This window comes from Neolamprologus multifasciatus, chromosome 16 (genome assembly GCF_963576455.1).
Source record: "Neolamprologus multifasciatus chromosome 16, fNeoMul1.2, whole genome shotgun sequence".
Taxonomy (NCBI): domain Eukaryota; kingdom Metazoa; phylum Chordata; class Actinopteri; order Cichliformes; family Cichlidae; genus Neolamprologus; species Neolamprologus multifasciatus.
The window spans coordinates 25,636,827-25,661,061 of record NC_140454.1 but is presented as its reverse complement, the minus strand read 5'-3'; the positions used below and the strand labels follow the sequence as shown (position 1 = coordinate 25,661,061).

The 24,235-nt window shown below is 37.2% G+C and overlaps 1 protein-coding gene across 3 annotated transcripts in view; it reads right to left on the bottom strand.

The window, feature by feature from the left end:
• thsd7ba (thrombospondin, type I, domain containing 7Ba) overlaps positions 1-24,235 on the bottom strand; it is a 197,395-nt gene that overhangs the window by 45,883 nt on the left and 127,277 nt on the right. For all 3 annotated transcript variants that reach the window (XM_085134466.1, XM_085134468.1, XM_085134467.1), the window contains exons 12-16: positions 23,346-23,478; positions 21,630-21,733; positions 15,055-15,246; positions 1,227-1,493; positions 528-706 (exon numbers count right to left, since the gene is read on the bottom strand). In XM_085134466.1, the coding sequence (XP_084990592.1) occupies positions 528-706; positions 1,227-1,493; positions 15,055-15,246; positions 21,630-21,733; positions 23,346-23,478 (875 nt within the window). The remainder of the gene's footprint in view (positions 1-527; positions 707-1,226; positions 1,494-15,054; positions 15,247-21,629; positions 21,734-23,345; positions 23,479-24,235) is intronic.

Genomic DNA, 24,235 nt, shown 5'->3' with positions numbered 1-24,235 from the left:
GTCTTCTTCCCATCACCTCCAACCAGTCAAGTAGATGGCTGCTCCTCCCTGAGCCTAGTTGTGTTGGGAGTTTCTTCCTGTTAAAAAGGAGGTTTTCCTTCCCACTGTTGCCATGTGCTTGCTCAAAGGGGGTTGTTTGATTGTTGGTGTTTTTCTCTATTATTGTAGTGTTTTTACCTTATAAAGTGCCTGAGATGACTGTTGTTATGATTTGGACCTACATAAATAAAACTGAATTGAAAACTGTATTATCCCTGAGAATGACCAAGTCTGAGAAAAAGGAACTTAAATAAGCAGCAAAACAGCTGATGAGCTCATTTCTGTGTGGTTTTACTGTGTCTCCTTGTGTAAATTTTATTGTAATAGTTGAACGTCCATAATTGTTATTAATAAATATTAATAAAGATCAAGCAACAAGTGAATACGAATTCCACTTTGAGGACAGATTCATAACAAACAGTTACCTTTCAATATTTGCTTTTTCCTCTTGTATTGGATTCTATATACTACACCGGTGCTAGCCTTACCTGGTTCTTTAAATCCAGTTTGGGACATGGTCGTCCTCCATTGAAAGCTTTCTCTCTCAGCCACTTAGACCTGATCTTTAACCCGCTGCCACAGGATGCACTGCAGGGGGACCAAGCTGACCAGTCACTGAGCTTGCAGTCTATGGGGCAAGGGATGTGGCAAACCTCCACAATGTAGCCTGGAATTTAAATTGGCAGACAGAATGGGCAGGGATGATTCAGACTTGGTCTGCAGCTGCAGTGCAGATCACATTAATTATGTCAGACAGTCACGCTACTGGCGAGTGTTACCCCAGACCCTGGACTTACCCACCGTGAGACCGAGGGCTAATAAACTGACTAATGAGCATTTAATTCCTATGCTGTATAAGCTTTTTACAGTGTGTTAAAAAAATTGTTGTTCTCTGCGTTTGGTTTTTAGCTAGACTTACACAGCAAGGCTTCACGACACAAGGAAACAACCATATAGGACAAAGACTTACAGTTGTGTTTTAGTCACTGACATTTTTCTTTCACATTAAAAGTTAAATTGCTCATACTCTCATCAAATTTCATCATCAATTTACTATATACAGTGAAATAAATTAGAGATATAATCTATGTTGCATGTATCTAATACAATGTTGTATGTTTATGAAGGATACTCATTATTTTTTAGCTAAAATGTGTAATTTGTAGGCATATCTCAATTAGTCCTACCTGACTCTGTACAGAGTGCAGGGCTAACCAGGTTCTCCTGCTGGTTAATGCAGGCAACAGCCCTGTAGCGCAGACCTTGGCCACACTCCTTCACCTCTCGATGGCTCATCCAGCCCTGTGATGATCCCAAGACCGAAGGATCAGGGAGTATGCAAGCAGACCAGTTCCCACAGGGCTGGGACAAAAACTCATCACAAGGACATGTCTCTGTCTCCTCCAGCGGGTGCAACTCCTTATTCAAGCAGGTTTCCTTTTTTTTGCTACGACCTAAGCAGAAGATGGACAAACAATGCAAAATTACTGAACTGGATGGGCAGAACATGTTTTGTAATAGGACACGAGGACAGCTTTTTTCCACATTAGATAAGAGTCTTGAGAGATGAATGTATAATAAGGTGTATTGTATAACATAAACAGCAGTTACAGTAATTAAAAAGTGTTGATTAAATGTAACAGAATGTATTTATGTTAATAAATTTACAAAGTCAGCAGGTGAGAAAACTAAATAACCAGTGTAGCTATTAGCTGAGCGTGAATTGTTTGCACCATTATAACTGTGAGGCCACTTACAGGCACATTACAAGTCCGCTTGCTCTCTTAAATCCACCATCTCTACTCTTAACAGACTTGTATTTGAGCCTTAGCTAATAAGATCACTGTTTCAGTTCTTGTGGGAATCGTTGCCTCCCTTTCACTGCTGACTCCACAAGGCAGTGAATTGCTTTAGAAGCAGGCTTAAAGTTTCATTATTCTCACTCACATTTAAGCCCAAATCATAGTTATGTGCAGAAATACAGTATATTCTCTAAAGATGAACTAAGACAATGTAACCAACTGTTAAATCTGCCATCATACAGTAATAGAGCACAAGGCGTTAACATGGAGTGACAGTAGCTGTGTTTTATTGTATAGTTATCAAACGCTATCATGTAGTATTTATTGAAATATATTTGTATAATACTACATTTCTTTCCTCTTATGAGTGATTCCACCACAAAATACTGCAGTCACATGGCTTTTCCCATTACATACCACAAACTGCTGCGAGGCTGGATGTAAACCAATTTACTCAGTAGGTCATCTTTTGCGATTCTGGTCTATGTTTGTTGTGTTCCTTTAGAAGAAACACAGCCAAGGCAGTAAAAAAAACCCAGAGGCAGTAAAAAAACAAAAAACAAATAAAATCATAACCAACGAAAAACTTATTTGTTCCTTTTGTCGCGTGATGCCCAAAAAACCTCATTGTATAATTGGTGCTGTTCGCAAATGTATTATTGCTTAATTTCTCCATTTATTTTAAACCCCCTTGGGTAAATGGTGCATGCTTAGTGTCTGTGTTATGACACTACAGCTACAGCGAAGGTTAGACTTGACTAGAATTGCTTTACCATACTACTTAGACAATATTAAAATGGACAATACAAATAAGATTAGTGTTCCATTCAGCTAAAACATAATTTCTATATTTATAACCTGTTGCAGCTCATTTGTATGTAAATGCACCATAGTTGAATATAGCACATTCGAGCACTGTGTGCTACCGTGAGAAGCAGGAAGGATAAAAAGTGCTGCAGCATTGCAGTGTTCTCCCACCGAGCAGGGAACACAGAAAGATCTGTCATTTAAAAATCTCTTGAATGTGTTCTGGTAATGGGGATTTATTCCCTCTCATTCTTTTACAACCATGATTTGTCACCAGCACTTAGTGGTTGCTGTTTATTATTAATAATGATCAAAAGTGCAGAGTCTTTGATTCAAAGGGTTGACAATAGTGGAGAAATGGGTGGACAAAGCTGCACAGACACATTGTTATATCATTAATCTGTAATGTTCTGCACAGCTGTTACATTGCTGTAATTGCGTTTGGAATGCCTACCTTCCTTCATCCTGTCTCTTCTTGTTTTATATTATATATAATCATTTTTATAAATGTGCCTTTTGGCAAGCTTTTTTTTAATTGTACTCCAACAATTTATTTATATATTTTTTCCTTTTTTACAGCATGCTTACTTACAATCCACAGAACACAGCGCATCTTATGGGTTGCCAAGTTCTGGTATGGCTTCTTTTAATAGCGATTGTGGCACCAAAATGAGTCTAAGAAATTAAAGAGGATTTAACTGAAAACATTTTACACTATCATCCGTCTTTATCACTGGGTATTAGTACATGGGTTAATCGATATACAGTGGATTGAGCGTGAGTATTTTCACAGTTATTTAATGTTATTTATAACAACAGTAGTAATACAGTGGCTGGAAATGCCACTTTCAATATCTGGACAGGCAACAGATACAACCTGTCAAGCTGCCCAGCCCCTCAGAAGTCTACCTTATGATAGATTGTCTGCTGTGTCATATGATAACATAACACCTATAAATATCCTGCTTTCAGTGATGCATCAGTTAAAATAAACAAATAGATTAAACAGTCCCCTCTGTTATCACCTCTTCATGTGATAACAGAAGATACTCTCTCTGGATACTGTAGCTCCAGTGAAAACTAAGGTCTCTAATCAGAAGTACCTGACCCCGTGGTATAATTCTCAAACACGTACCCTAAAGCAGATGACTCGTAATCTGGAGAGGAAATGGCGTGTCACAAATTTAGAGGATCATCATTTAGCCTGGAGAAATAGTTTGTTGCTTTATAAGAAAGCCCTCCGCAAAGCCAGAACAGCTTACTACTCATCACTGATTGAAGAAAATAAGAACAACCCCAGGTTTCTCTTCAGCACTGTAGCCAGGCTGACAAAAAGTCAGAGCTCTGTTGAGCCAACCATCCCTTTAACGTTAACTAGTGATGACTTCATGAACTTCTTCACAAATAAAATTTTTATCATTAGAGAAAAAATTACCAATAATCATCCCACAGATGTAATATTATCTACAGCTACTCTTAGTTCCAGTGATGTTAAGTTAGACTCTTTTTTTCCAATCGATCTTTCTGAGTTAACTTCAATAATTACTTCCTTCAAACCATCAACGTGTCTTTTAGACCCCATTCCTACAAAACTGCTCAAAGAAGTCCTGCCATTGATTAATTCTTCGATCTTATATATGATCAACCTATCTCTAATAATCGGCTATGTACCACAGGCCTTCAAGGTGGCTGCAGTTAAACCTTTACTCAAAAAGCCATCTCTAGACCCAGCAGTCTTAGCTAATTATAGGCCAATCTCCAACCTTCCTTTCATATCAAAAATCCTTGAAAGAGCAGTTGTCAAACAGCTAACAGATCATCTGCAGAGGAATGGTTTATTTGAAGAGTTTCAGTCAGGTTTCAGAGTTCATCACAGCACAGAAACAGCTTTATTGAAGGTTACAAATGATCTTCTTATGGCCTCTGACAGTGGACTCATCTCTGTGCTTGTCCTTCTTGACCTTAGTGCAGCATTCGATACTGTTGACCATAATATTCTATTAGAGCGATTAGAACATGCTGTAGGTATTACAGGTATTGCACTGCAGTGGTTTGTATCATATCTATCTAATAGACTCCAATTTGTGCATGTAAATGGAGAGTCCTCTTCACACACTGAGGTTAATTATGGAGTTCCACAGGGTTCGGTGCTAGGACCAATTCTGTTTACATTATACATGCTTCCCCTAGGCAGCATCATTAGAAGACATAGCATACATTTTCACTGCTATGCAGATGACACCCAGCTCTATCTGTCCATGAAGCCAGATAACACACACCAATTAGTTAAACTGCAGGAATGTCTTAAAGACATAAAGACTTGGATGGCCACTAACTTTCTGCTTCTTAACTCAGATAAAACTGAGGTCATTGTACTCGGCGCTGAAAAGCTTAGAAATATGGTATCTAACCAGATTCTTACTCTGGATGGCATTACCTTGGCCTCCAGTAACACTGTGAGGAACCTTGGAGTCATTTTTGACCAGGATATGTCCTTCAACGCACATATTAAACAAATATTTAAGACTGCGTTCTTCCATTTGCGCAACATCTCTAAAATTAGAAATATCCTGTCTCAGAGTGACGCTGAAAAACTAGTTCATGCATTTATTACTTCCAGGCTAGACTACTGCAATTCATTATTATCAGGATGTCCAAAAAACTCACTGAAAAGCCTTCAGTTAATCCAAAATGCTGCAGCAAGAGTACTGACAGGGACTAGAAGGAGAGAGCATATTTCTCCTGTTTTGGCTTCCCTTCATTGGCTTCCTGTTAAATCCAGAATTGAATTCAAAATCCTGCTCCTCACATACAAGGTCTTAAATAATCAGGCCCCATCTTATCTTAATGACCTTGTAGTACCATATCACCCTATTAGAGCACTTCGCTCCCGCTCTGCAGGCCTACTTGTTGTTCCTAGAGTATTTAAAAGTAGAATGGGAGGGAGAGCCTTCAGTTTTCAGGCCCCTCTTCTGTGGAACCAGCTTCCAGTTTGGATTCAGGAGACAGACACTATCTCTACTTTTAAGATTAGGCTTAAAACCTTCCTTTTTGCTAAAGCATATAGTTAGGGCTGGACCAGGTGACCCTGAATCCTCCCTTAGTTATGCTGCAATAGATGTAGGCTGCCGGGGGATTCCCATGATGCATTGAGTTTTTCCTTTCCAGTCACCTTTCTCACTCACTATGTATTAACAGACCTCTCTGTATTGAATCGTATCTGTTATTAATCTCTGTCTCTCTTCCACAGCATGTCTTTATCCTGTCTTCCTTCTCTCACCCCAACCGGTCGCAGCAGATGGCCGCCCCTCCCTGAGCCTGGTTCTGCCGGAGGTTTCTTCCTGTTAAAAGGGAGTTTTTCCTTCCCACTGTCGCCAAAGTGCTTGCTCATAGGGGGTCATATGATTGTTGGGCTTTTCTCTGTATCTATGAAGCGCCTTGAGGCGACATTTGTTGTGATTTGGCGCTATATAAATAAAATTGAATTGAAAAAATTGAATGTACTTGTCAGTACTAGAGAAAAATTTAATTTGACAAGCCCACTGCCCCCCACCCACACAGTTCAAAGACTATAAAGGGACAATTCAAGCAAATGGAAGACAAAACGGTTACATATTTTTATATTTCATCCTCTTGCCATTCAAAATTAAAATAAAAATGCAATTTAGGTCATAATGAGTCCCTGACATTGTTTTGCTTATTACATTAATATTAATATCATTTTGTGTGTCCCTTAGGTTTGGGGTATACTGTGTATAAAATTAATATGTTTAGGGGTTGCTGTTTTTACCAGATAATCTCCAAACTCTGTTTAATAATAAATCAGATCTGCAAATGTGAATCCCTTCTGCCAGCTTAAATGCACTGTTAAATTGACTATGCTGAAATTGAAAAAACACTATATTGCAATCATGTTCACCTCCACATTAAAGTAATAATAACAATGATAACAATGATTTCTGTATAAGGGGCGATCGTGGCTCAAGAGTTGGGAGTTCGTCTTGTAATCGGAAGGTTGCCGGTTCGAGCCCCGGCTCCGACAGTCTTGGTCATTGTGTCCTTCGGCAAGACACTTCACCCATTGCCTACTGGTGGTGGTCAGAGGGCCTAGTCTGGCAGCCTCGCCTCTGTCAGTGTGCCCCAGGGTGGCTGTGGCTACAATGTAGCTTGCCATCACCAGTGTGTGAATGGGTGGATGATTGTGTAAAGTGCTTTGGGGTCCTTAGGACCAAGTAAAGTGCTATACAAATACAGACCTTTTACCATTTATAGCATGAAACTAGCCTTATAAAGTGCTCCACAGAAATCCAGAATAAAGGAACAAACTAATAAAAGAACAAATTGGCTGCCACTCAAGCAACTGAGTGTTTGTATTATGTAGAGACAGATACATTACTATAGCAACATTGACAGTATATTTAGCAAAACAATGTGTGTGCTGTGACAGTATGATGATATCTGAAGACATGTTGCTAAGGTGTGTAATGTCTATCACTGCTTTTCTTTCCAAAGGAAAGTCTACGAGGAAGTAAAGCCTCATAGACTTGAAGAGATACAGACATAGACCGAAAATAATTCTGGTTATATATGTAAAGATGAACAGGCTCCACTGTACCTTAAAGACTATCTGAAGAGAATAAATCTCTGTCAAAGTGCAAATTTACTTGAGACTGCTAGTTTTATAAATTAGAGCCTGCCCTGAAGAGCTGCCTCTAAGTGTGGATTCAGAAAGCAGAGACCCTCTGTACTTTTTTCTAATAGCCACTTAAGTCTAATAACCTACAAAGTGTACTGAGATTACTTCAGTTTCCTAGTATGACATGTTTACCTTGCGCTGTTGTCTGTTACACACAGAAATGTACTGTAACAGCACCTCCAAGCAAAAAAGGATTCCTCAAAAACTATCAGGAGACTTTTTAGTGATTAACATGATGAGTTTTTTTCTTTATACATTTATACATCAATTTTCTTTCACTCATTCAATTCAGAGTAATGGAAAAAAGAAACCTAATTTAAAAGTCTTACTTGAAGAAAATTTAATGTAACCTGCTGTACAAAGAACAGATGGCATTTATTATTTGTAGGTTTATGCAGTACTGCTTTTGAGGTGGTTATTTTCTTGTTGTTTGGTTAAAATAAATCCTGTTAGTCCCACATGAATAGAACCATTCAACACTTTAATGAATTGCATTCCCCCAAGAATAAGCAAATTGCTACGTTATTGTTACAATTAAAGTAAACACCTCGTGCACTGATGAAAGCACTATAACAGAACTCCTTGACCCGAGCCAAATGGAGAGCTCACAAACATGCACAACCTGGTAAAAGAGTTGCACTGTGGTTGTACTAATCCTGCTATGCTTGTGCACCTCTGTTTATTTTGTGGATCCTGGGTGTCTTTAGCTCCCCGTGTGCCCAGTCAGTGAGCAGTCCATCTGTTTTGTAACATGATTTGATTGCAAACATTCCTTATCGAGTGTGAACCCACTGCCGTCACAGTGCAATTCACCAACAATCTGTTCAATCTACACCACTGCTGGTGGTTGATTGAAAAGTGCCAGTGCAATATCCCTTCACTGGCAACTTGACTTTGCAGGCAAATTACTAGTTAAAGATCTGCAGGCAACACAAAGAGCTTGTTTTAATATTATGCATTTTGTATAGAGATGTTTCCTCTAAATCTTCCATATATAATGTGTCATAACCTGATGCTTCTTTAAACCCATAATATTTGGCAGCATTATCGAACAACACTGCCAAGCATTTGGATGTGAATGCATACCTTTGTATGTTCTGACACCCAACTGTTAAAAAATGATGGCTGTTCCATTGTTGATGCTGAGCCATGCCCCCCTATTTCATCTGCACCTGTCTTTAAAAAATACATGAATCTGGCTTGTGAGATAAAGTATTTCCTTAATATTTACTGATTGGTTTATGCATATTTGAAAAGGTTGAATTGATTCATGACTTACGTACGTTTGTTTTTTAAATGTCACCATAAACACTGAGAATATATTATATTTTTTCACACTGATTTTGACTAAAACGCTCTGACTCTTTTTTCTTGATATTTTTTCAAAGCAAACCTAAGAAATAAAGTGTTTGTACAATACAATAAGAGTGCATTACAATGTTTTTGTAATAAAAAAAATTCAATATGTGTTAAAGGTGCTATATAGCTTGACTCATAGACGTTATATTCTTACATATAATATTAACTTCCTCAAGTTGCAACACTTAAAGTGAATTATTCATGTCATCAGTCCTACAGTGGCTGAGTAACAGTTGTCATGATTGAAAAAGTAGACTGTTCAGTTTGTTGTCTGGCTCTCTAGCGGCATAATATTAAAACTTTTGTTATGTTATCCCAGAGTGTGTAATAAATTCTGTCCTTTTGAATTCCAGCCCACTTCATTAAAATACTTTACCAACACACTTCTTGGCAGTTTGAGTGGACTTTTAAAAACTTTTCAAACCCATCACTTAGCAATCAAACATTTTACCCATTAAACATAAAAAGTCAGGTCAGCTTTGCAAAGAAACTACTTCAGAATGAGTAAAAAAAAAGATCTTGAACATTAAAATCATAAAAGCTCACAAAGAAGAAAAAATACAAAAGAAAAAATATGTAATGAAATCAGCTTCTAGATAGCCATTGACCATCAGAGCAAGCATATTTCAATAAACACCTGTCTAAAATGATACACAGGAGCTACTTAGAAGGCTAAGAGTCAGAGCGGTTGTGAAATGCACACTAACAATGCCGGCTAAATCATTGAAATGCAGTTAAGGTCTTCAGGATACTCGCACAAACACTGCTCTCGGATAAGTGGGGGAAATAATTCACAGAAGGTAATGTTTGAATACTCATTCAACACTCAACATTCTCCTGGAAAATATAGCACCAGCTACTACTGAGCACTTAAAAGGAAAGTGCTGAAAAAAATGATGATTTTTGAAAAGATTTCTTTTCACCCAAGTTAAATTCTGACAAGATACTGATTCAGTTTACAGCGGCATAACAATAATTATTTATTATTTATTAACATTTATATTATTAAGACATTGGTGTATTTATAAAACTAGAATATTATCATTCCCTAGAGTTATTTTTTATAACGGGTTCAATTTTTCAGTATTTTACTGATGTATGAAACAGACCTTCAGCATTTACTATTAAGGTGTTATTTATTCATAGACACATGAGTTAAAGATGATATGTTCAGAATGTTTTCAACAACACGCGATAATCCAATGCTGCTAACGATAAACACTAAACAAATCTGATGCACATCTATTCACAACCAGGCAGCCAAATGGAAAGGAGTAAAATGATAATGTGACATGTCCCAAAAACACGCAGCAAAATATGATGGTGGTGTTCAGTAACAGATTCAGTAACAGACATTCACACCTACAGAATTTAAATGTAAATATCTATAGTGCGCCTAATCAGCATGTGTTTAGACGTTTGGGAATTACAGCACCTGCAAGAAACCTATACTGGGTGAACATGCAAATTCCTCACAGAGAGGCATCAGCCTCCCTATGGACAGTTTCAGGGTGTTTAATGTAACAGTTCCAACAACTGAGCCGATGCTGCCTTAATGTGGAGTGTCATATACACTCCCATCTAATTGCTATTTTTGAAGCATGTGATATATAAAGTCAGAGGTGTAATAAATTAAATCTGCTACTTAAAACAACATGTTTGTGTCCTTTAGTATATAAGACAGAGGGCAGGGTAAGTGTTCAGAAGCTGACAGAACAGTAAACAGTGGGTTTGGTTGTTCGTTTTGTGTCTTTCTCCTTTCAAGCACAGCCTGTTTGTGAACATAAGTGGAATGGTACGAACTAAAATATGAAAAATAATGTATACAGAGCTTTACAAACAGCTTTTATTCTAAATAGAGAATTATACCCACCAGCCACTTCATTCATAGATAGATCTTGCTACTACTGGTTTGATCTCCCATTGTGACTTCACACCTACCTTAGTTCTATGTGGCACAGATTCAACGAGATGCTGGAGATGTTACTCAGAGATTTTGGTCCAGTGTCACACAGTTGCTTTAGATTTGTCAGCTGCACATCCCTGATGGGAATCTCCCATTCCATTACATCCCAAACATGTTCTATCAGATTGATATCTGGAGAATGTGGAGGCCAGTGGAGTACAGGAAACTTACTACCATGTTCAAGAATTCACTTTGAGATGATTTGAGCTTTGTGAAATGGAGTGTTATCCTTATAGAGGAGGCATCGGTCTTAAAGGGATGGACATGGTCAGCAACAATACTAAGGTAGGCTGTGGTTTTTAAATGATGCTCAGTTGTTACCTGAGGCCCAAAGGGTGTTGGGAAAATATACCCCAGACCTTTACACCATTACACCACCAGCCTGAACTGTTTATACAAGCCAGAATGGACCCATACTTTCATGTTGCTTATGCCAAATTCTGATGCTACCCATAAAAATGTTGCAGCAGAACAGGCAACATGCGTCCAATCTTCTACTGTGCAAACTTGTCAGCTACAGTATAACATGACATTGTAGTCTTATTTTACTATTGCAGCTGACAGGAAAGGGACCTGGTGTCGCCTTCTGTTTCTGTAGTGCATCACCTTCAAGGCTTGAAGGTTGTGCATTAAAAGATGATTTTCTGCTTACTGCTGTCTTTCTGTCAGTCCAAAGCAGTCTGGCCATTCTCCTCTGATCTCTGCAATAGCAAGGGAACTGCCACTCACTGGATATGATCTCCTTTTTTGCAATCCAGAGATGGTTGTGTGGTAAAATGCCAGTAGATTATCAGTTTTTGAAATATTCAGAATACCCCGTGTGGCAACAACAACTATGCGACATTCAAAGTCACTTCAACAACCTTTATACCCCAATGTGATGTTTAAACTTCAGCAGGTCGTTTTGACAATGTCAATGTGCCTAAATGCATATTTACATTAGAAATCAATAAAGTGGCTATTGAATGTATATTTGTTTTTGCAAATTTTACATCCTGTTTAACCTGTAATGATTAGAGGTTAGTTTTTACATTGCCTTTTGTCACTTGGATCTCCATCAGTGTATTACAAGCCTAGTGTCCTGGCAGGCCTAAGTTGAAGCCGCCCAAACATGACTGTCTGTGTTTCTTTGTGTGTTTAAATACAAATGTTGCAGTTGTTAAGGTAGCTAATGCATTTTATTAGTTTACTTTTAATAATATGCAATATTAAAACCTTGTAAAAGCAAACCTAGAAAGAAATGTAGGGATAAAGATACAAATTTTAGTTCTCTGATGATATTTGTCCATTTAAGTCCACTAAATATAGTTTACGGTGATCTAGATCATAGATACCAATATGTGGTTAACCGTTTGGTGCTTCATGGCGTAAAGTACATAAAATACATTTTCCAGTTTCTCCCTCTCTCCTGCCACTCACTGAGTCTTTGTGCAGAGCTCCACATGTGCAATCCCTCTGTTCGGTTTACAGACAAGTATAGTGCTTGCCACTGGTATATGAGGCTGGTATATGCTTCACCAGATAAAGGTACTTCAAAATACAATAGTAAAAATACATTAAAAATTTAAAAAGTTGACTAGATGGGAACAGAGAACACTGAGAACACTGAAAGCTCTGGTTGCTTAGTACTCATTTCCAAATTCGACCTTGATTTTAATGTCATTTATCCACCTGTATCCTGTCAAATATCTTCAAATGCTGCAATCATTCTGAGAAAATTATTTCACTGTCATCCAGACAAACAGACATATAACATTCTTCCAGTGCTCTCAAAGCTGCCTTTCTAATAGTTCCCACTAGAGTAGCTGTCTCAAAGTTCAGATTTTGCCATGATGAGACACACAAACAGACAGACTCAACAACTGAAAACCATCCAAATTCTTCTGCCCTGATACCTATGGGCATACAGACACCATGACTATTAGATGACTGACCAATCTAATACCAACGTTAAAAAGGATAACACCGACTGCAATGACTGTATGCTGTAGTTTACAAACTTCCTTATCCTTACACTTGGTAAAGAAAGTAGGATCATTTCCAATCAAATGTCCAGATAAATTTGGGGATAAAAAGTGATAAAGACACAAATGAATTGAAATATTCACATGTTCTGACTGCTTTGAACAGACAAATATGCTAACACACTTCCCCATGAGCTAAGCTTGATTTCATGTGGTGGATTATAAGAGCAATATAGAAGGAGACAGGACATGTTTACTGCAACCCCTCCAGCAACAGATAAAATATTAATGTAGACAAATAGTATCCTGCCTGGTCTGAAACCGCAGCATGTAATTCAGATTTTGCCATCTGTACTAAAATAAGAGACTACAAGCTGTGAGGGATCAAATTTAGACGTGACATTAAACTACAGGAACTGTGTGAAGTCACGCTGTAACAAAGTGCTGGAAAAACACATTTGAGTTTTTACAGTATTACAGTATACAGTATACATTTAAAATGCTCTATTTGTTTAGTAAATTTTAGTGTCACTGAGTAATACACTGTACTGCCAAAAGTACTCACTAGTCAGCCTTCACACAATTGACATCAAATAATCCATAGGGTTTAATTTGATGTCGGCCCACCCTTTGCAGCTATAACAGCTTCAACTTTTCTCGGAAGGCTTTCCACAAGGTTTAGGAGTGTGTTTATGGGAATTTTTGACCATTCATCCAGAAGTGCATTTGTGAGCCCTGATGTTGGATGAGAAAACCTGGGTGACAGTCTCTTAGGGCCTTTAACACATCTCAAAGGTGCTGAAGTCAGGATTCTGTGCAGGCCAGTCAGATTCTTCCGCACCAAACTCAGTCATCCATGTCTTTACGGACCTTGCTTTGTGTACTGGCGCACAGCAATGTTGGAACAGGAAGAGGCCATCCCCAAACTGCTCACATAAAGTTGGGAGCATAAAATTGTCCAAAATGTCTTGATATGCTGAAGCATTATTAGTTCCTTTCACTGGAGCTAAAAGGTCAGCCCAACAACCCCGTCCACCAAACTTTGCAACTGGCACAATAAAGTCAGACAAGTACCGTTCTCCTGGCAACCACCAAGCTCAGACTCATCCATCGGATTGCCAGATGGAGAAGCATTTGTCACTCCAGAGAACACATGTCTACTGCTCTATATTCCAGTGTCGGCGTGCTTTACACTATCTGACACTTTGCATTGTGTTTGGTGATGTAAGTCTTGGATGCAGCTGCTCTGCCATGGAAAGTCATTACATGAAGCTTTTTACACACTGTTTCTTGAGGTAATATGATGGCCACATGAAGTTTGGAGGTCTGTAGTGACTCATTGTGCAGAAAGTTTGCAACATCTCTGCACATCAGTATCTCTTAACCCCACTCTGTGATTTTACTTGGTGTATCACTTCATAACTGAGTTGCTGCATTCCCATTCACTTCCACCTTGTTATAATAACAGTAATAATGGATGGTGGAATAATTAGTAGTGAGAAAATTGCACAACTGGACTTTCTAGTTCCACAGGTGGCATCCTGTCATGGTACCATGCTGGAATTCACTGAGCTCCTGAGAGCAAATGTCAGCTGTTGCAAATGTTTGTAGAAAAAGTCTGTGTGCCTAGATGCTTGGATGTTATACACCTGTGGCCATGGAAGTGATTGGGACATCTGAATTTGAATGGATGAGTTTTTTGGAATGTGTTTGGCAGTATAGTGTGCGTGTAGGTGTACACTGGCAAGCTACATATATTTTGATTGCTGTCAATGTTGTAAAGAGATTTTAAGCACAAACAACACACCTGTAGCAAATAAAGACTTCAGGACATCATTCATACTTATATTAAAGGCAGAAAAATTGCCATACAAGCTGAGATCTTGCCACAGTTAATTTGTTTTCATTTTTTTTCAGATTTCAAAGTTGTTCTACTCTTTTAAACTATAATTTTGTAATTAACAATTAGTTAAAGTAAAAACTAAACAATAAAAAGCTGTAGAAGTTGGTCAAAAGTTGGCAGTGTTCTACTCAAATTTTATGGTAATTTTTTTTTACCATCTACAGTAATAGAATATGAATAAATAAACAAGACTAATTAGTTTGAAGTAAATGCAGAAGGACATGACAAACGTTCATTAATATTGTAATTTAATGTAAAAGTGAAACAACATAAGTTTTTTTTTATCTTTCACTAATATGCATTAGGTCTGAACTGGTATATTCAGACATTACAAAAGCTTTTATCCTCTCTGCTTTTATTTATTTCCAAATTGACTACCAGCCATATCAATAAAAATATAAAACAACAATGTGAGAATGCTTGACCTGAGAACACAATCCAATTGTTCTACCAGCAAAGATGAAACAGTTGCCTTGAAATTGCGTGTGTCTCACAATCCGTGAATAACGAGGGTTTACCTGCAAGTGAGCGCTTTCGTATTCGAGAGCTGCCACATCCAGCACATTCAGAGAACTTGGACCATGCAGTTAGAGTGCAGTCATCCTTGCAAGCCACCCGACACTCTCTGATCTGAGGGGGCAAGGGACCAGCCCATTGCAGGCACTCTGTCATATTGGCAGACTCTCCACTCTGCCCAACACAACTGACTCCTGCAATTACAAGAATGCCATTTCAGTTATACATTGCACAAATGACAAGCCATTCTTCATCAAGCCGAAATTCAGTCGTCGCTACTGTAAAATAGTCTTCAAAAATCCCTACTATGCCTGAGAAAAGGTTCACAGTTTTATGTGAGGTTGCTTGGACTGAAGAAAGAAAATGCCTCCACAGTGCAGCCATAGTTAGAATATTCTGGAGCAGCTTTCATGTTAGCATCAAGTGAAATGGTAATTCAACCTTCAAGCTCAACACCATTATCAGACTTCTTTTTCAGATAACTATGATTTATTGTATAAAAACAGGGGGTTCATAATAAAAGCTTAACATGAAAGGTTAATAGCTTTGACAGAATGATCTACATGTTTTAAAATGAAATTATTGGAGCCTGATCAAACAGGGATAGAGACATTACAATTCAGCAATGAAGCTACAATATGTGCCAGGGTGTGCCATGAATTATTATATTATGCATAACAAAAGCAGATGTGTTTTTTTTCTTTTACTGATAGTGGGTCTAACGCTCAGTTGAATAGAAGAAACATTTCACAGTCTAGCCTGTTACTTTCCTTTAGACATAAATAAACGAATGCAAATAAATGGAAGATGTAAGGGCTGTCTTTTTCAGAAAATGCAACAGCTGGCATCATCAAAGGTCAAGAGCAAAAGGAACAATCAATATAAGGGATAGATCAGAATGAGTTTTTAAAAGCTGTACTGTGAGACTGTATTTTACTTTAAACAAACATGTTTCAACATGCTCAGTTAACAGTAACGTTAACATTTTGATGCTTAACAGGTTTAATATTAGCAATGCTTTAGCATATCAGTATTACATAGTAATAAATCAAGTACTTTTCACTGAAAATGCCCAATCCTAATCTGCAGGCAGGTTAATGGCTCACCAAAAATAATAGTTTCCATTCCTTTGGGTAAAGGCCAAGTTAGCACGTTAGCATGCCCAAAGAAAAAATAATCAGAAACCTAACAATATCACACTTTGCTGAAATAAAATGGTTTAAAGATGCTTTCAAAAACTCCTTTGAAGAACTGTTTATGATTTGCTGACAGACAGGGAAAGATTGTAATTACAATTATGACAAAATAAGACTGGAGTCTGAGACAGTAAAATTGGAGCTTACTTGACAGGATGGCTTTTAGCACCCTCAATCATTGATAATTAGCATTTGTGTAACTTAATATCCTAGCATGGCAAACCACACATTAAGCACAAGCAATGATGGTAATGACGTTTGAGTTAAATGGTGTATCAATAAATATGTTTAGACAAATGTTGCAGGAATATTGATATTTTATAGACAGTTAGTTATACACCTAATTATCTAATCTACAAAGGGAACATATTATGGAAGAAAGCACATCCATTTGTTAGAAATGCATGCATGACATTTAAATAAAGTAAAAGAAATAGATTGTGTGATAAGTGCTTTTGCAAATCAAATGGCATAATCATTTAAACACTACCCAGATTTAAAAACAAAACAAAACAATAAAACAAAGTAAATAAAACATCTGAATTACAATAATCAACACATCTACTGGTTGATAAAAGGAATGATTTGTCCCTCCCAGATTCATGAAACACATTTTTCAGACACTGCACACAAAGTAGCTGCATAAAAATAGTACTATGTGTAGAGTTTTAAATAAATTAAAAAAAACACACAAAAAGAATGAAGTTAAAAAAACAAAACAATGCCTGTGGACATATTGGCTCGAGTTTGCTGGCTGATGGAAGGCAGAGGAACATTTTTAGCTTCGCCAGGTTCTGTTAACTGTGAAGGGAAGGTTGAATGGACTTTAACGCCTTGAAAAAGGAATCCTTGTAGATAAACAAACAAACTGCACAGGGCATTATAATGTTCAAATACTTTGCACTGTCACTCTGGGATTTAAATAAATTATTGTTGCCAGTGAGGGGAACTTCTCCTCCTGCAAGACCTCCGAGTCTTTGAGGATTCACTGATCTACAAACATGCCTTTAATCCATTGTATTGATTTGTATTTGACTTTTAAATTTTGCCCTCTGACAAAAACTGTTTGGTTTCTACATGTCTGCTGAAAAGGCGTGGGATGGTCATTTACATACAAGGCTTCTGCACAGGCAGCACAAGGAGGATGGTAGCTGTTGTCAAAGTGCATTTATGTAATGGTCAAATGCATAGCTATACAAAAGTCTGCATGTTTGTCTATAGGTTAATTCTGTAAGCCATCAAACACTTAAGACGTGAGAATATATTGATACATACATTTTTTTATGTCTTGTCTTTTAGCTAGTCTCACTGAAAACCCAACTATGTGATCCCCAGAAGCTTCTTATTAAGAATACTATCTCGTTGTCATCTTGTTTTGACTCATCTCATCATCTCCTCTTACAAATGGTTACTTTTTGTCAAGGCGTCCCAGCAAATGACAAGGATCATTTCTGATTATATAGATACTTAGAAAGGTATCTTAGAGTGCCATTTATAGAGGGTATGCTTTCAAGAGGCTTGTCATATCCTGCCTTCTTAAAATCCCAAAGAGCTTGAAGGTAAAAGAAATTCTTTAAAAACATCAAATTTCTTTCTCTTTTATTCAGTCCAATCCAGAAGATTTTATGTTTTACATCTTTACTTAATACAAAGTTTTTAATGCATTATATATCCAGCCCACACATCCACCATCAAACATCATCTTCATTTTAATTCAGTCATACTGCTTGTATAATGTTCTTCAGTATAATGCATTGTGAAGAGTAATGTGGACTGGATTCATCATAGCCATTAAGTCACATCTTTCCTGGAGCAAAAGATCATCAGCATGACTCACTTTCTACTGAATAATTACTCACAACGGTTCCAGTTCTACTCAGGGAGGAATATAACATATCCAGCTGGTTATGATACAAAATTTGGCTGAATTTAGACACAGTCTGTAGTGCAATATGCACTGACAAACAGATCACTCTAGTGGTTATCAGCTACAAATTCACACAGGTAATCTGCAGTCAAGTGTTCTCTTCAGTTTAGTGTTTTTATTTATTTGGAAAGGTTCTAATTCATCTTGTCAGATCTTTCATTTAGTAATGCCTCTTATCTGCGAGCACCTCAGCGTGTTAGTTGTATAACACAAACCTCTCCTCGTTCTGCACATTATTAGACATTAGCATTCGTGCAACATGCCTTGAATCTGGCATGAGGCCAGATTCACACGGACATGGAAGTATTTACCCAAGGCAAGGAAATATTTGTGATTGGATTTGAGGTTTACAGAGCCAATATGTTGCAAATTCTGACTATTATTTTAATCTCATAGTAAAGCTCTGAGCCTGAGGTTCACAACATTTTGACTGGTTTTGACTAGGCAGAAAAGCCCTGGTTGCTCTTTAAGTTGTTCTTCTACCATCTTTAAACTATTCATAGTGACATTTATCATCACTAGTCAGTTTCCAGAGGCTGCACAGTATTTGTATTAAAACATTTCTTTCTCCCAGAAGAAGCAACTGCAACTAAAATGCTGCTTACCTCAAGGAAAGTAACAGTGGTTTCTATTGTGTGTCTGTTATTACTTTTCAGTGTTAGAAATTAAGTCAAAGAAATATGAGATAAACCCAAGGTTAAGTGCATAATTGACTGTTTAATACACTTACATCTACCTTAAAGCAAATATATTTCATTGATGTACAGATATAAAGTTAAAAGGAAACATGTTAATGGGTAACACAATAGAAGCAGAGTTGAATTCTGGTGATTTAAAAAAAAATCTATGCCTTACTGTGGTGTGTTTTGCTGCTCACTACCACAAGAAATATGAAAGCTGACGTGTCAGATTAGAAAAAAACCCTATGGACTGTTCGTGACCAGAGAACAGAGGACAAATTTCATAGTGCATTGCTAGTTGGTAGGACCACAATGCAATGTTAATATTTTATGCTGATCGTTTAAACAGTACATATGTTGTCAAGAAGATAGGATTACATTCATAGTTGTTGACCAACCTGGTAAACAGGTTAAAAAATGACAGTTGCTCTTAAATGTAATCTGATTAACTACCGTCATGCAAAGATGCAGCCTGATATGCACAATTCACCTTAGCATGCAGTGCACATATGCGCTACGCATCTGAGCACTCAGTACTGAGAAGCATAGTGAGTTGCTATGGTTCCTAAACGCTTCCACATTGTGATCATACCACTTACAGTTGATCATGGAATATTTAGGATTGAAGGAATTTCACAAACTGACTTGTGGTTCCATCGTATTACAATTCCATGCTCAAATGAGCTCAGTGAGATCTTTAGTAGAATCCATTCCTGTACAAATGCTTGTAAAAGCAGACTGAATGGCTAGGCAGCTGATCTTAAGCACGTGTGGCACTGCATCTGAAAACAGCTCAATTCAAAGATGACTTTGATACCTTTGTCCATACAGTGTATTCGGAAACATGATTCACTTCAAGCTGCTGAAGAAAACCAAAGACAAGCAGCTAAAAGCCAGCCTAGATTTTGCACTGAAGGAGGATCAAGGTCTGACATACTAATGTTGCAACTTTTCATATTCAATTTTTCAATGAAGAGAAGCGTTTGAAGTAGCTATCATCTCATCTCTCAAACCCTTACAACAGGATGTGAGCAACTATAATTAATAGCAAGTCTGGGGGAAATAATTCAAAGTTGAGTTGAATACTGTATAAGGGTCATGCCTTACCAATTCATCTCAACCTTCTAGCTCCGGTCATGGATTATGTTGAAAAAATGTATATGAACAATTCAAGTTTAACGGATCTTCAAAGGTTTTAAACCTCTACTTAATAAATAAGTTAATAAAAACGTGTGTATTTTTACACCCAGAAAAAGCTTTAATTAAAAACGAATATTTCCCCTATTCTTCATTTTATTGCAACCAAAATTTGAGTCTGTATAATGTTAATAATGTTGTAGAAGTAATTCTGCTCTCCATAGGAAAACTGCCTGCCACAAATCTTACTAAATACAGCCCGAGGGCTGAAAAATTCACTTCTTAGCTTGTTGTGTGATTTTTGGACTGTGTAGATTCCTGTGTCATATCCTTGATGAACATCCTTATGCTTCTCAGAGGATCTGTGGAAATGACTGCTACAGGCTCAAATTATTAAAAAGCCATAGGTGTTAAGTGGATCATTTTGCACTCATTTAAAGGCAAGCAGCCCTCCCGAAACCGGCTGTTCTAATGTACTTATATGGCTCAAGAGAAGTTTTCAGAGCATTATTTTACTGCCTTGAGAACTTTATAGCATTTCTGCTCTCGGCATCGCTGATTTCTACGTAGCAGTATAATTACAACTGACATTTCTCAAGTGAGTTTCTGACTTTTCGATGAAGATGGGAAAAGTGTTTGTAGTGTTGCTAGGTTAAGAGCAAGCCTCATTGACCTTTAGAGCTTCCTATTTGAATATGATTAGTTGATAGCCAAGTTAAATACCTGTGACATTTCAAAAACTGTAGTGTGAGGGTGAAATTTGCAATTGGTAAAAACACTGAATTGTCAAATTGTGGCATAACTGGAGCAAAGTAATTGGCAATAGAGCCATAGCTCGAGTATAGAAACAACAGACATATTTAAAAAAAAATAATTATGAGTTATTATTATTAGTCTTTGACTTTTAGATTTTCTGCCTCACATGCGATATTTTGCAGATATTACAAAATATAATGTTCTAAAAGATTTGATAGGCTGCAAATAAAAGAAAAACAGCAAACAGAATAGGAATGCATTCAGCAAAATCAGTGTAAACTAGAGGGTGACATAATGACAAGTAAGGAAAAATAAACTACACAATAATTTCCTCGTTTTAATGTCCATCTTTTTTAGTTTAAAGGTGAGCAAAAAGGTGAAGAAAAAACCTGATGCACTGCATCAATATAGATTCTTTTCGGCTTGACTTTAGAAAAGCAGAGAAAGCTATGAAACCTTCAAAATCTCATCCAACATAAAACGCACTCAGTTGTGAGTCTACTTTGAAGTTGTGAGTCAGAACATATGAGTGCATGTAGGGTCTGCATGGTGCTAGCGCTGGCTTTTCATTTCTATTAAAGCAAATACTAAGTAGCCCGTAATGGCTGGACTTGCTACATATGTTAATAAGAGACTAGTGACAAGATGAAATTGTCAAGAAAGCACAGAAAGGTTCATCTAATAATATTCACTGAACAAATTGCTGTCTTCCTTAACATTTCTGCCATTTGCTTGTAAGAGGAGCAGTTCAGAAAGGACTAGTAGGTCTCCTTAAATAAAGACAGTATATAGATGGAAGAGCAATGCTGAAAATAGGTGAAATGGTAGCAGCTGGGAAATATAAAGTGAAGAGAATGCACTGATTTAGGGCTACAACTTGCCTCTTGTTTCTAAACCTTTTCCACAGGTTTCTCCTGGTCCCGACAGCCCACGTCTCACAGATTCAGGAACTAGAGAACAGCTGCTCCATTTGTGTGTCCTCCACCTAGACCAAAACGCAAAGGAAGAAGAACTTCAGGCTGGCAGCGGCTTGTTACAGTTTTAAGTACAGAAACGCTAAAGGTGTCATTATATTCTTCTCACAAGTGCAAGTTTGTAGCTGTGAACTGGAACACAGGCAGCACTGAATGTGGAAAAATGGAAGTGAGTGCCATTCTTGATTTTACAATGAAAATAAATATTATGGCATTGAATTTGTCCAGTTTGTGAAGGTCGCATTGCTCTATTGGTATTTTATTGAAAGACGGAGACGGAGCAGTATGCTGAAGACATGAAGATATAGGTGTTTGAAGGAGTTTAAATCTGAGCAGATTTTGGAGGAAACCAAACTGGCAACAAATCTGAAAGCATCACACTGAGCTGAGACATCCAGCCATTGTTGGGAAGCATCTCCAAATGAGACTATTACTTAAAAGTAAGACCATGAGCCAGCAGCTGTAAATGTTTCTCTAAAGCTGTTTTACATTTGTAATGTCATTTGTTTTTTAAGGTATTTGTCCTGCGATTCTATAAACAGTATTTTTATTTATTTATTTTTTTCTAAGCTTGGGACATGGTAGTAGAAAACAGGTTGACCTTGTACTCAAAACACAGATGAATAGTTAGATTTTTTTAAGGAATATAGCATATCAAACATAGCAAATGAAGATGAACACATATTTTACCAGTCATACTCCTCTAGTGAATGTCAAATATCAAGTTTCTGATGTTAAAGCTTGTGGCTATGTTACATAGCTGAATCTCATTCCCAGGTAATTACACAGGTCTGCAACCGAAAAAGTGCATAGGATTTTTTTTTGACTGTTTCTTATAGATTTTTACTTATTTTAAAAATTCCATCCTGTCAGGTTTTCTTGCAAAACTTATGTTTTTAGTGTTATTAAATGTACAATTTCCCTTTTTAAACTGAAATCTGTTATCCTATAATTGAGTCAAAAAAACCATAACCAGTAATGATTTCTTATATTAATTTAATATTTCTAAGAGCGCGACTGAAGAGAAATACAAAAAGAAAATGTGAGGAATTGAGGGTGGTCTGTGGGTTGGTGGGTGGGGGTTATGGTGGTTTAGCGGTGTGAGGAGCTCAGATGATCATGTCCCAACAGGTTTATTTTGTTCATAGCGAAAGGTAAAGAATCTCAGAAAAATGATGCATTTCATTGCTTTTTTAAATTTAAACTCCACATATTTTGCAAATAACTGTACATGATGAAGGGAAATGGAGATCATTTTTGCATTCAGCACCATAAAAAACATAAAATTTACCAAAAATATCCCAAGCAGCTGAAATCTTTTTTTTTTTATCAACCTGTGTTAGTATCATATTATCATTCAAAATTGCAATTTTATATTTGTATGTGTTTTTAACCATGTATCGTAACATCTGAATATAAACCAGAATTTGTATTTACTTACCTGTTTATTCTTCCATCTTGTGCCATTTAAACCTCATAATTTAACACTAATAATGAACCCTAGTGATGATTTCAAAAATAGCTCACTCACTTCTTACCGTGTGCTCTTATACGGCAGATAAGCTGAGTTAACTTGTCCTTGGATTAGAAAAGAAAGCAGTTCATTATAAATAGTGCTTTTACCTATACACTGGACATACACGAAGTGATTCACACTCTCTCTCTTCGTAAAGTGTGTCGGGACACTCTTGACCTCCATTAGCAGCCCTCTGAACGATGGTCCTGTATCGAGACTGTGAGGCGGCGGTTGCATTTTCTGTTAAACATGAAAGATAATCTTCACAAAAAGGCTGCGTTCAATGACAGATTATTTGCACAGCTGAATTTAAGTGAACATTTCCAAGGAGGAATAGGACGTAAAATGATACTGAGACAAGTGCCTGACAAATGTCTTGGACGCAAAATAAATGATGCATCAATATCACAACTGTGCTCTAATATCTCAAAGAGGGGAAAGAAACAAGTGGTCTCGAAATTGTTCCGATGCTGATTAGCATGCCCTTGTAGCAGCAATGTCCTCCACTTCACTGCAGTCTGTTTTCGGACACACCACACTGTAATGGCTTCATTTGGCTCAGGCTCCAAGGCTCATTACACAGCACTAATTACTAAACATTGAAAATGGTGCAATTAAGAAAGAGATTACATCATCAACAGACCCAATGGACTACAGCATATTTACACAGATGAGATGCCTGCTCAATTCTTCTAAAAACAATTACATACTTTTTGATTTCCGAGACATTACAGTACACATATTGAAACCCATTAAATATCCATTCTTTTCTCTATATGTGCTAGGTTAATGTAATAGACAGTTAAAACGGTTGTTTACAATTAAATGTAATTCTTGATAACACTTTGCGTGTATTGCACTGTTCTGAGAAGCCTCTTGCCATCATTGTAAGCATGTGAAGCCAAGTGCATCATATTTAAATTCTTGAGATTTTTACGCCATCATTTTTTTCAATGAAAAATCTGAATATATCGTACATTACATTTTCAAGCTATTC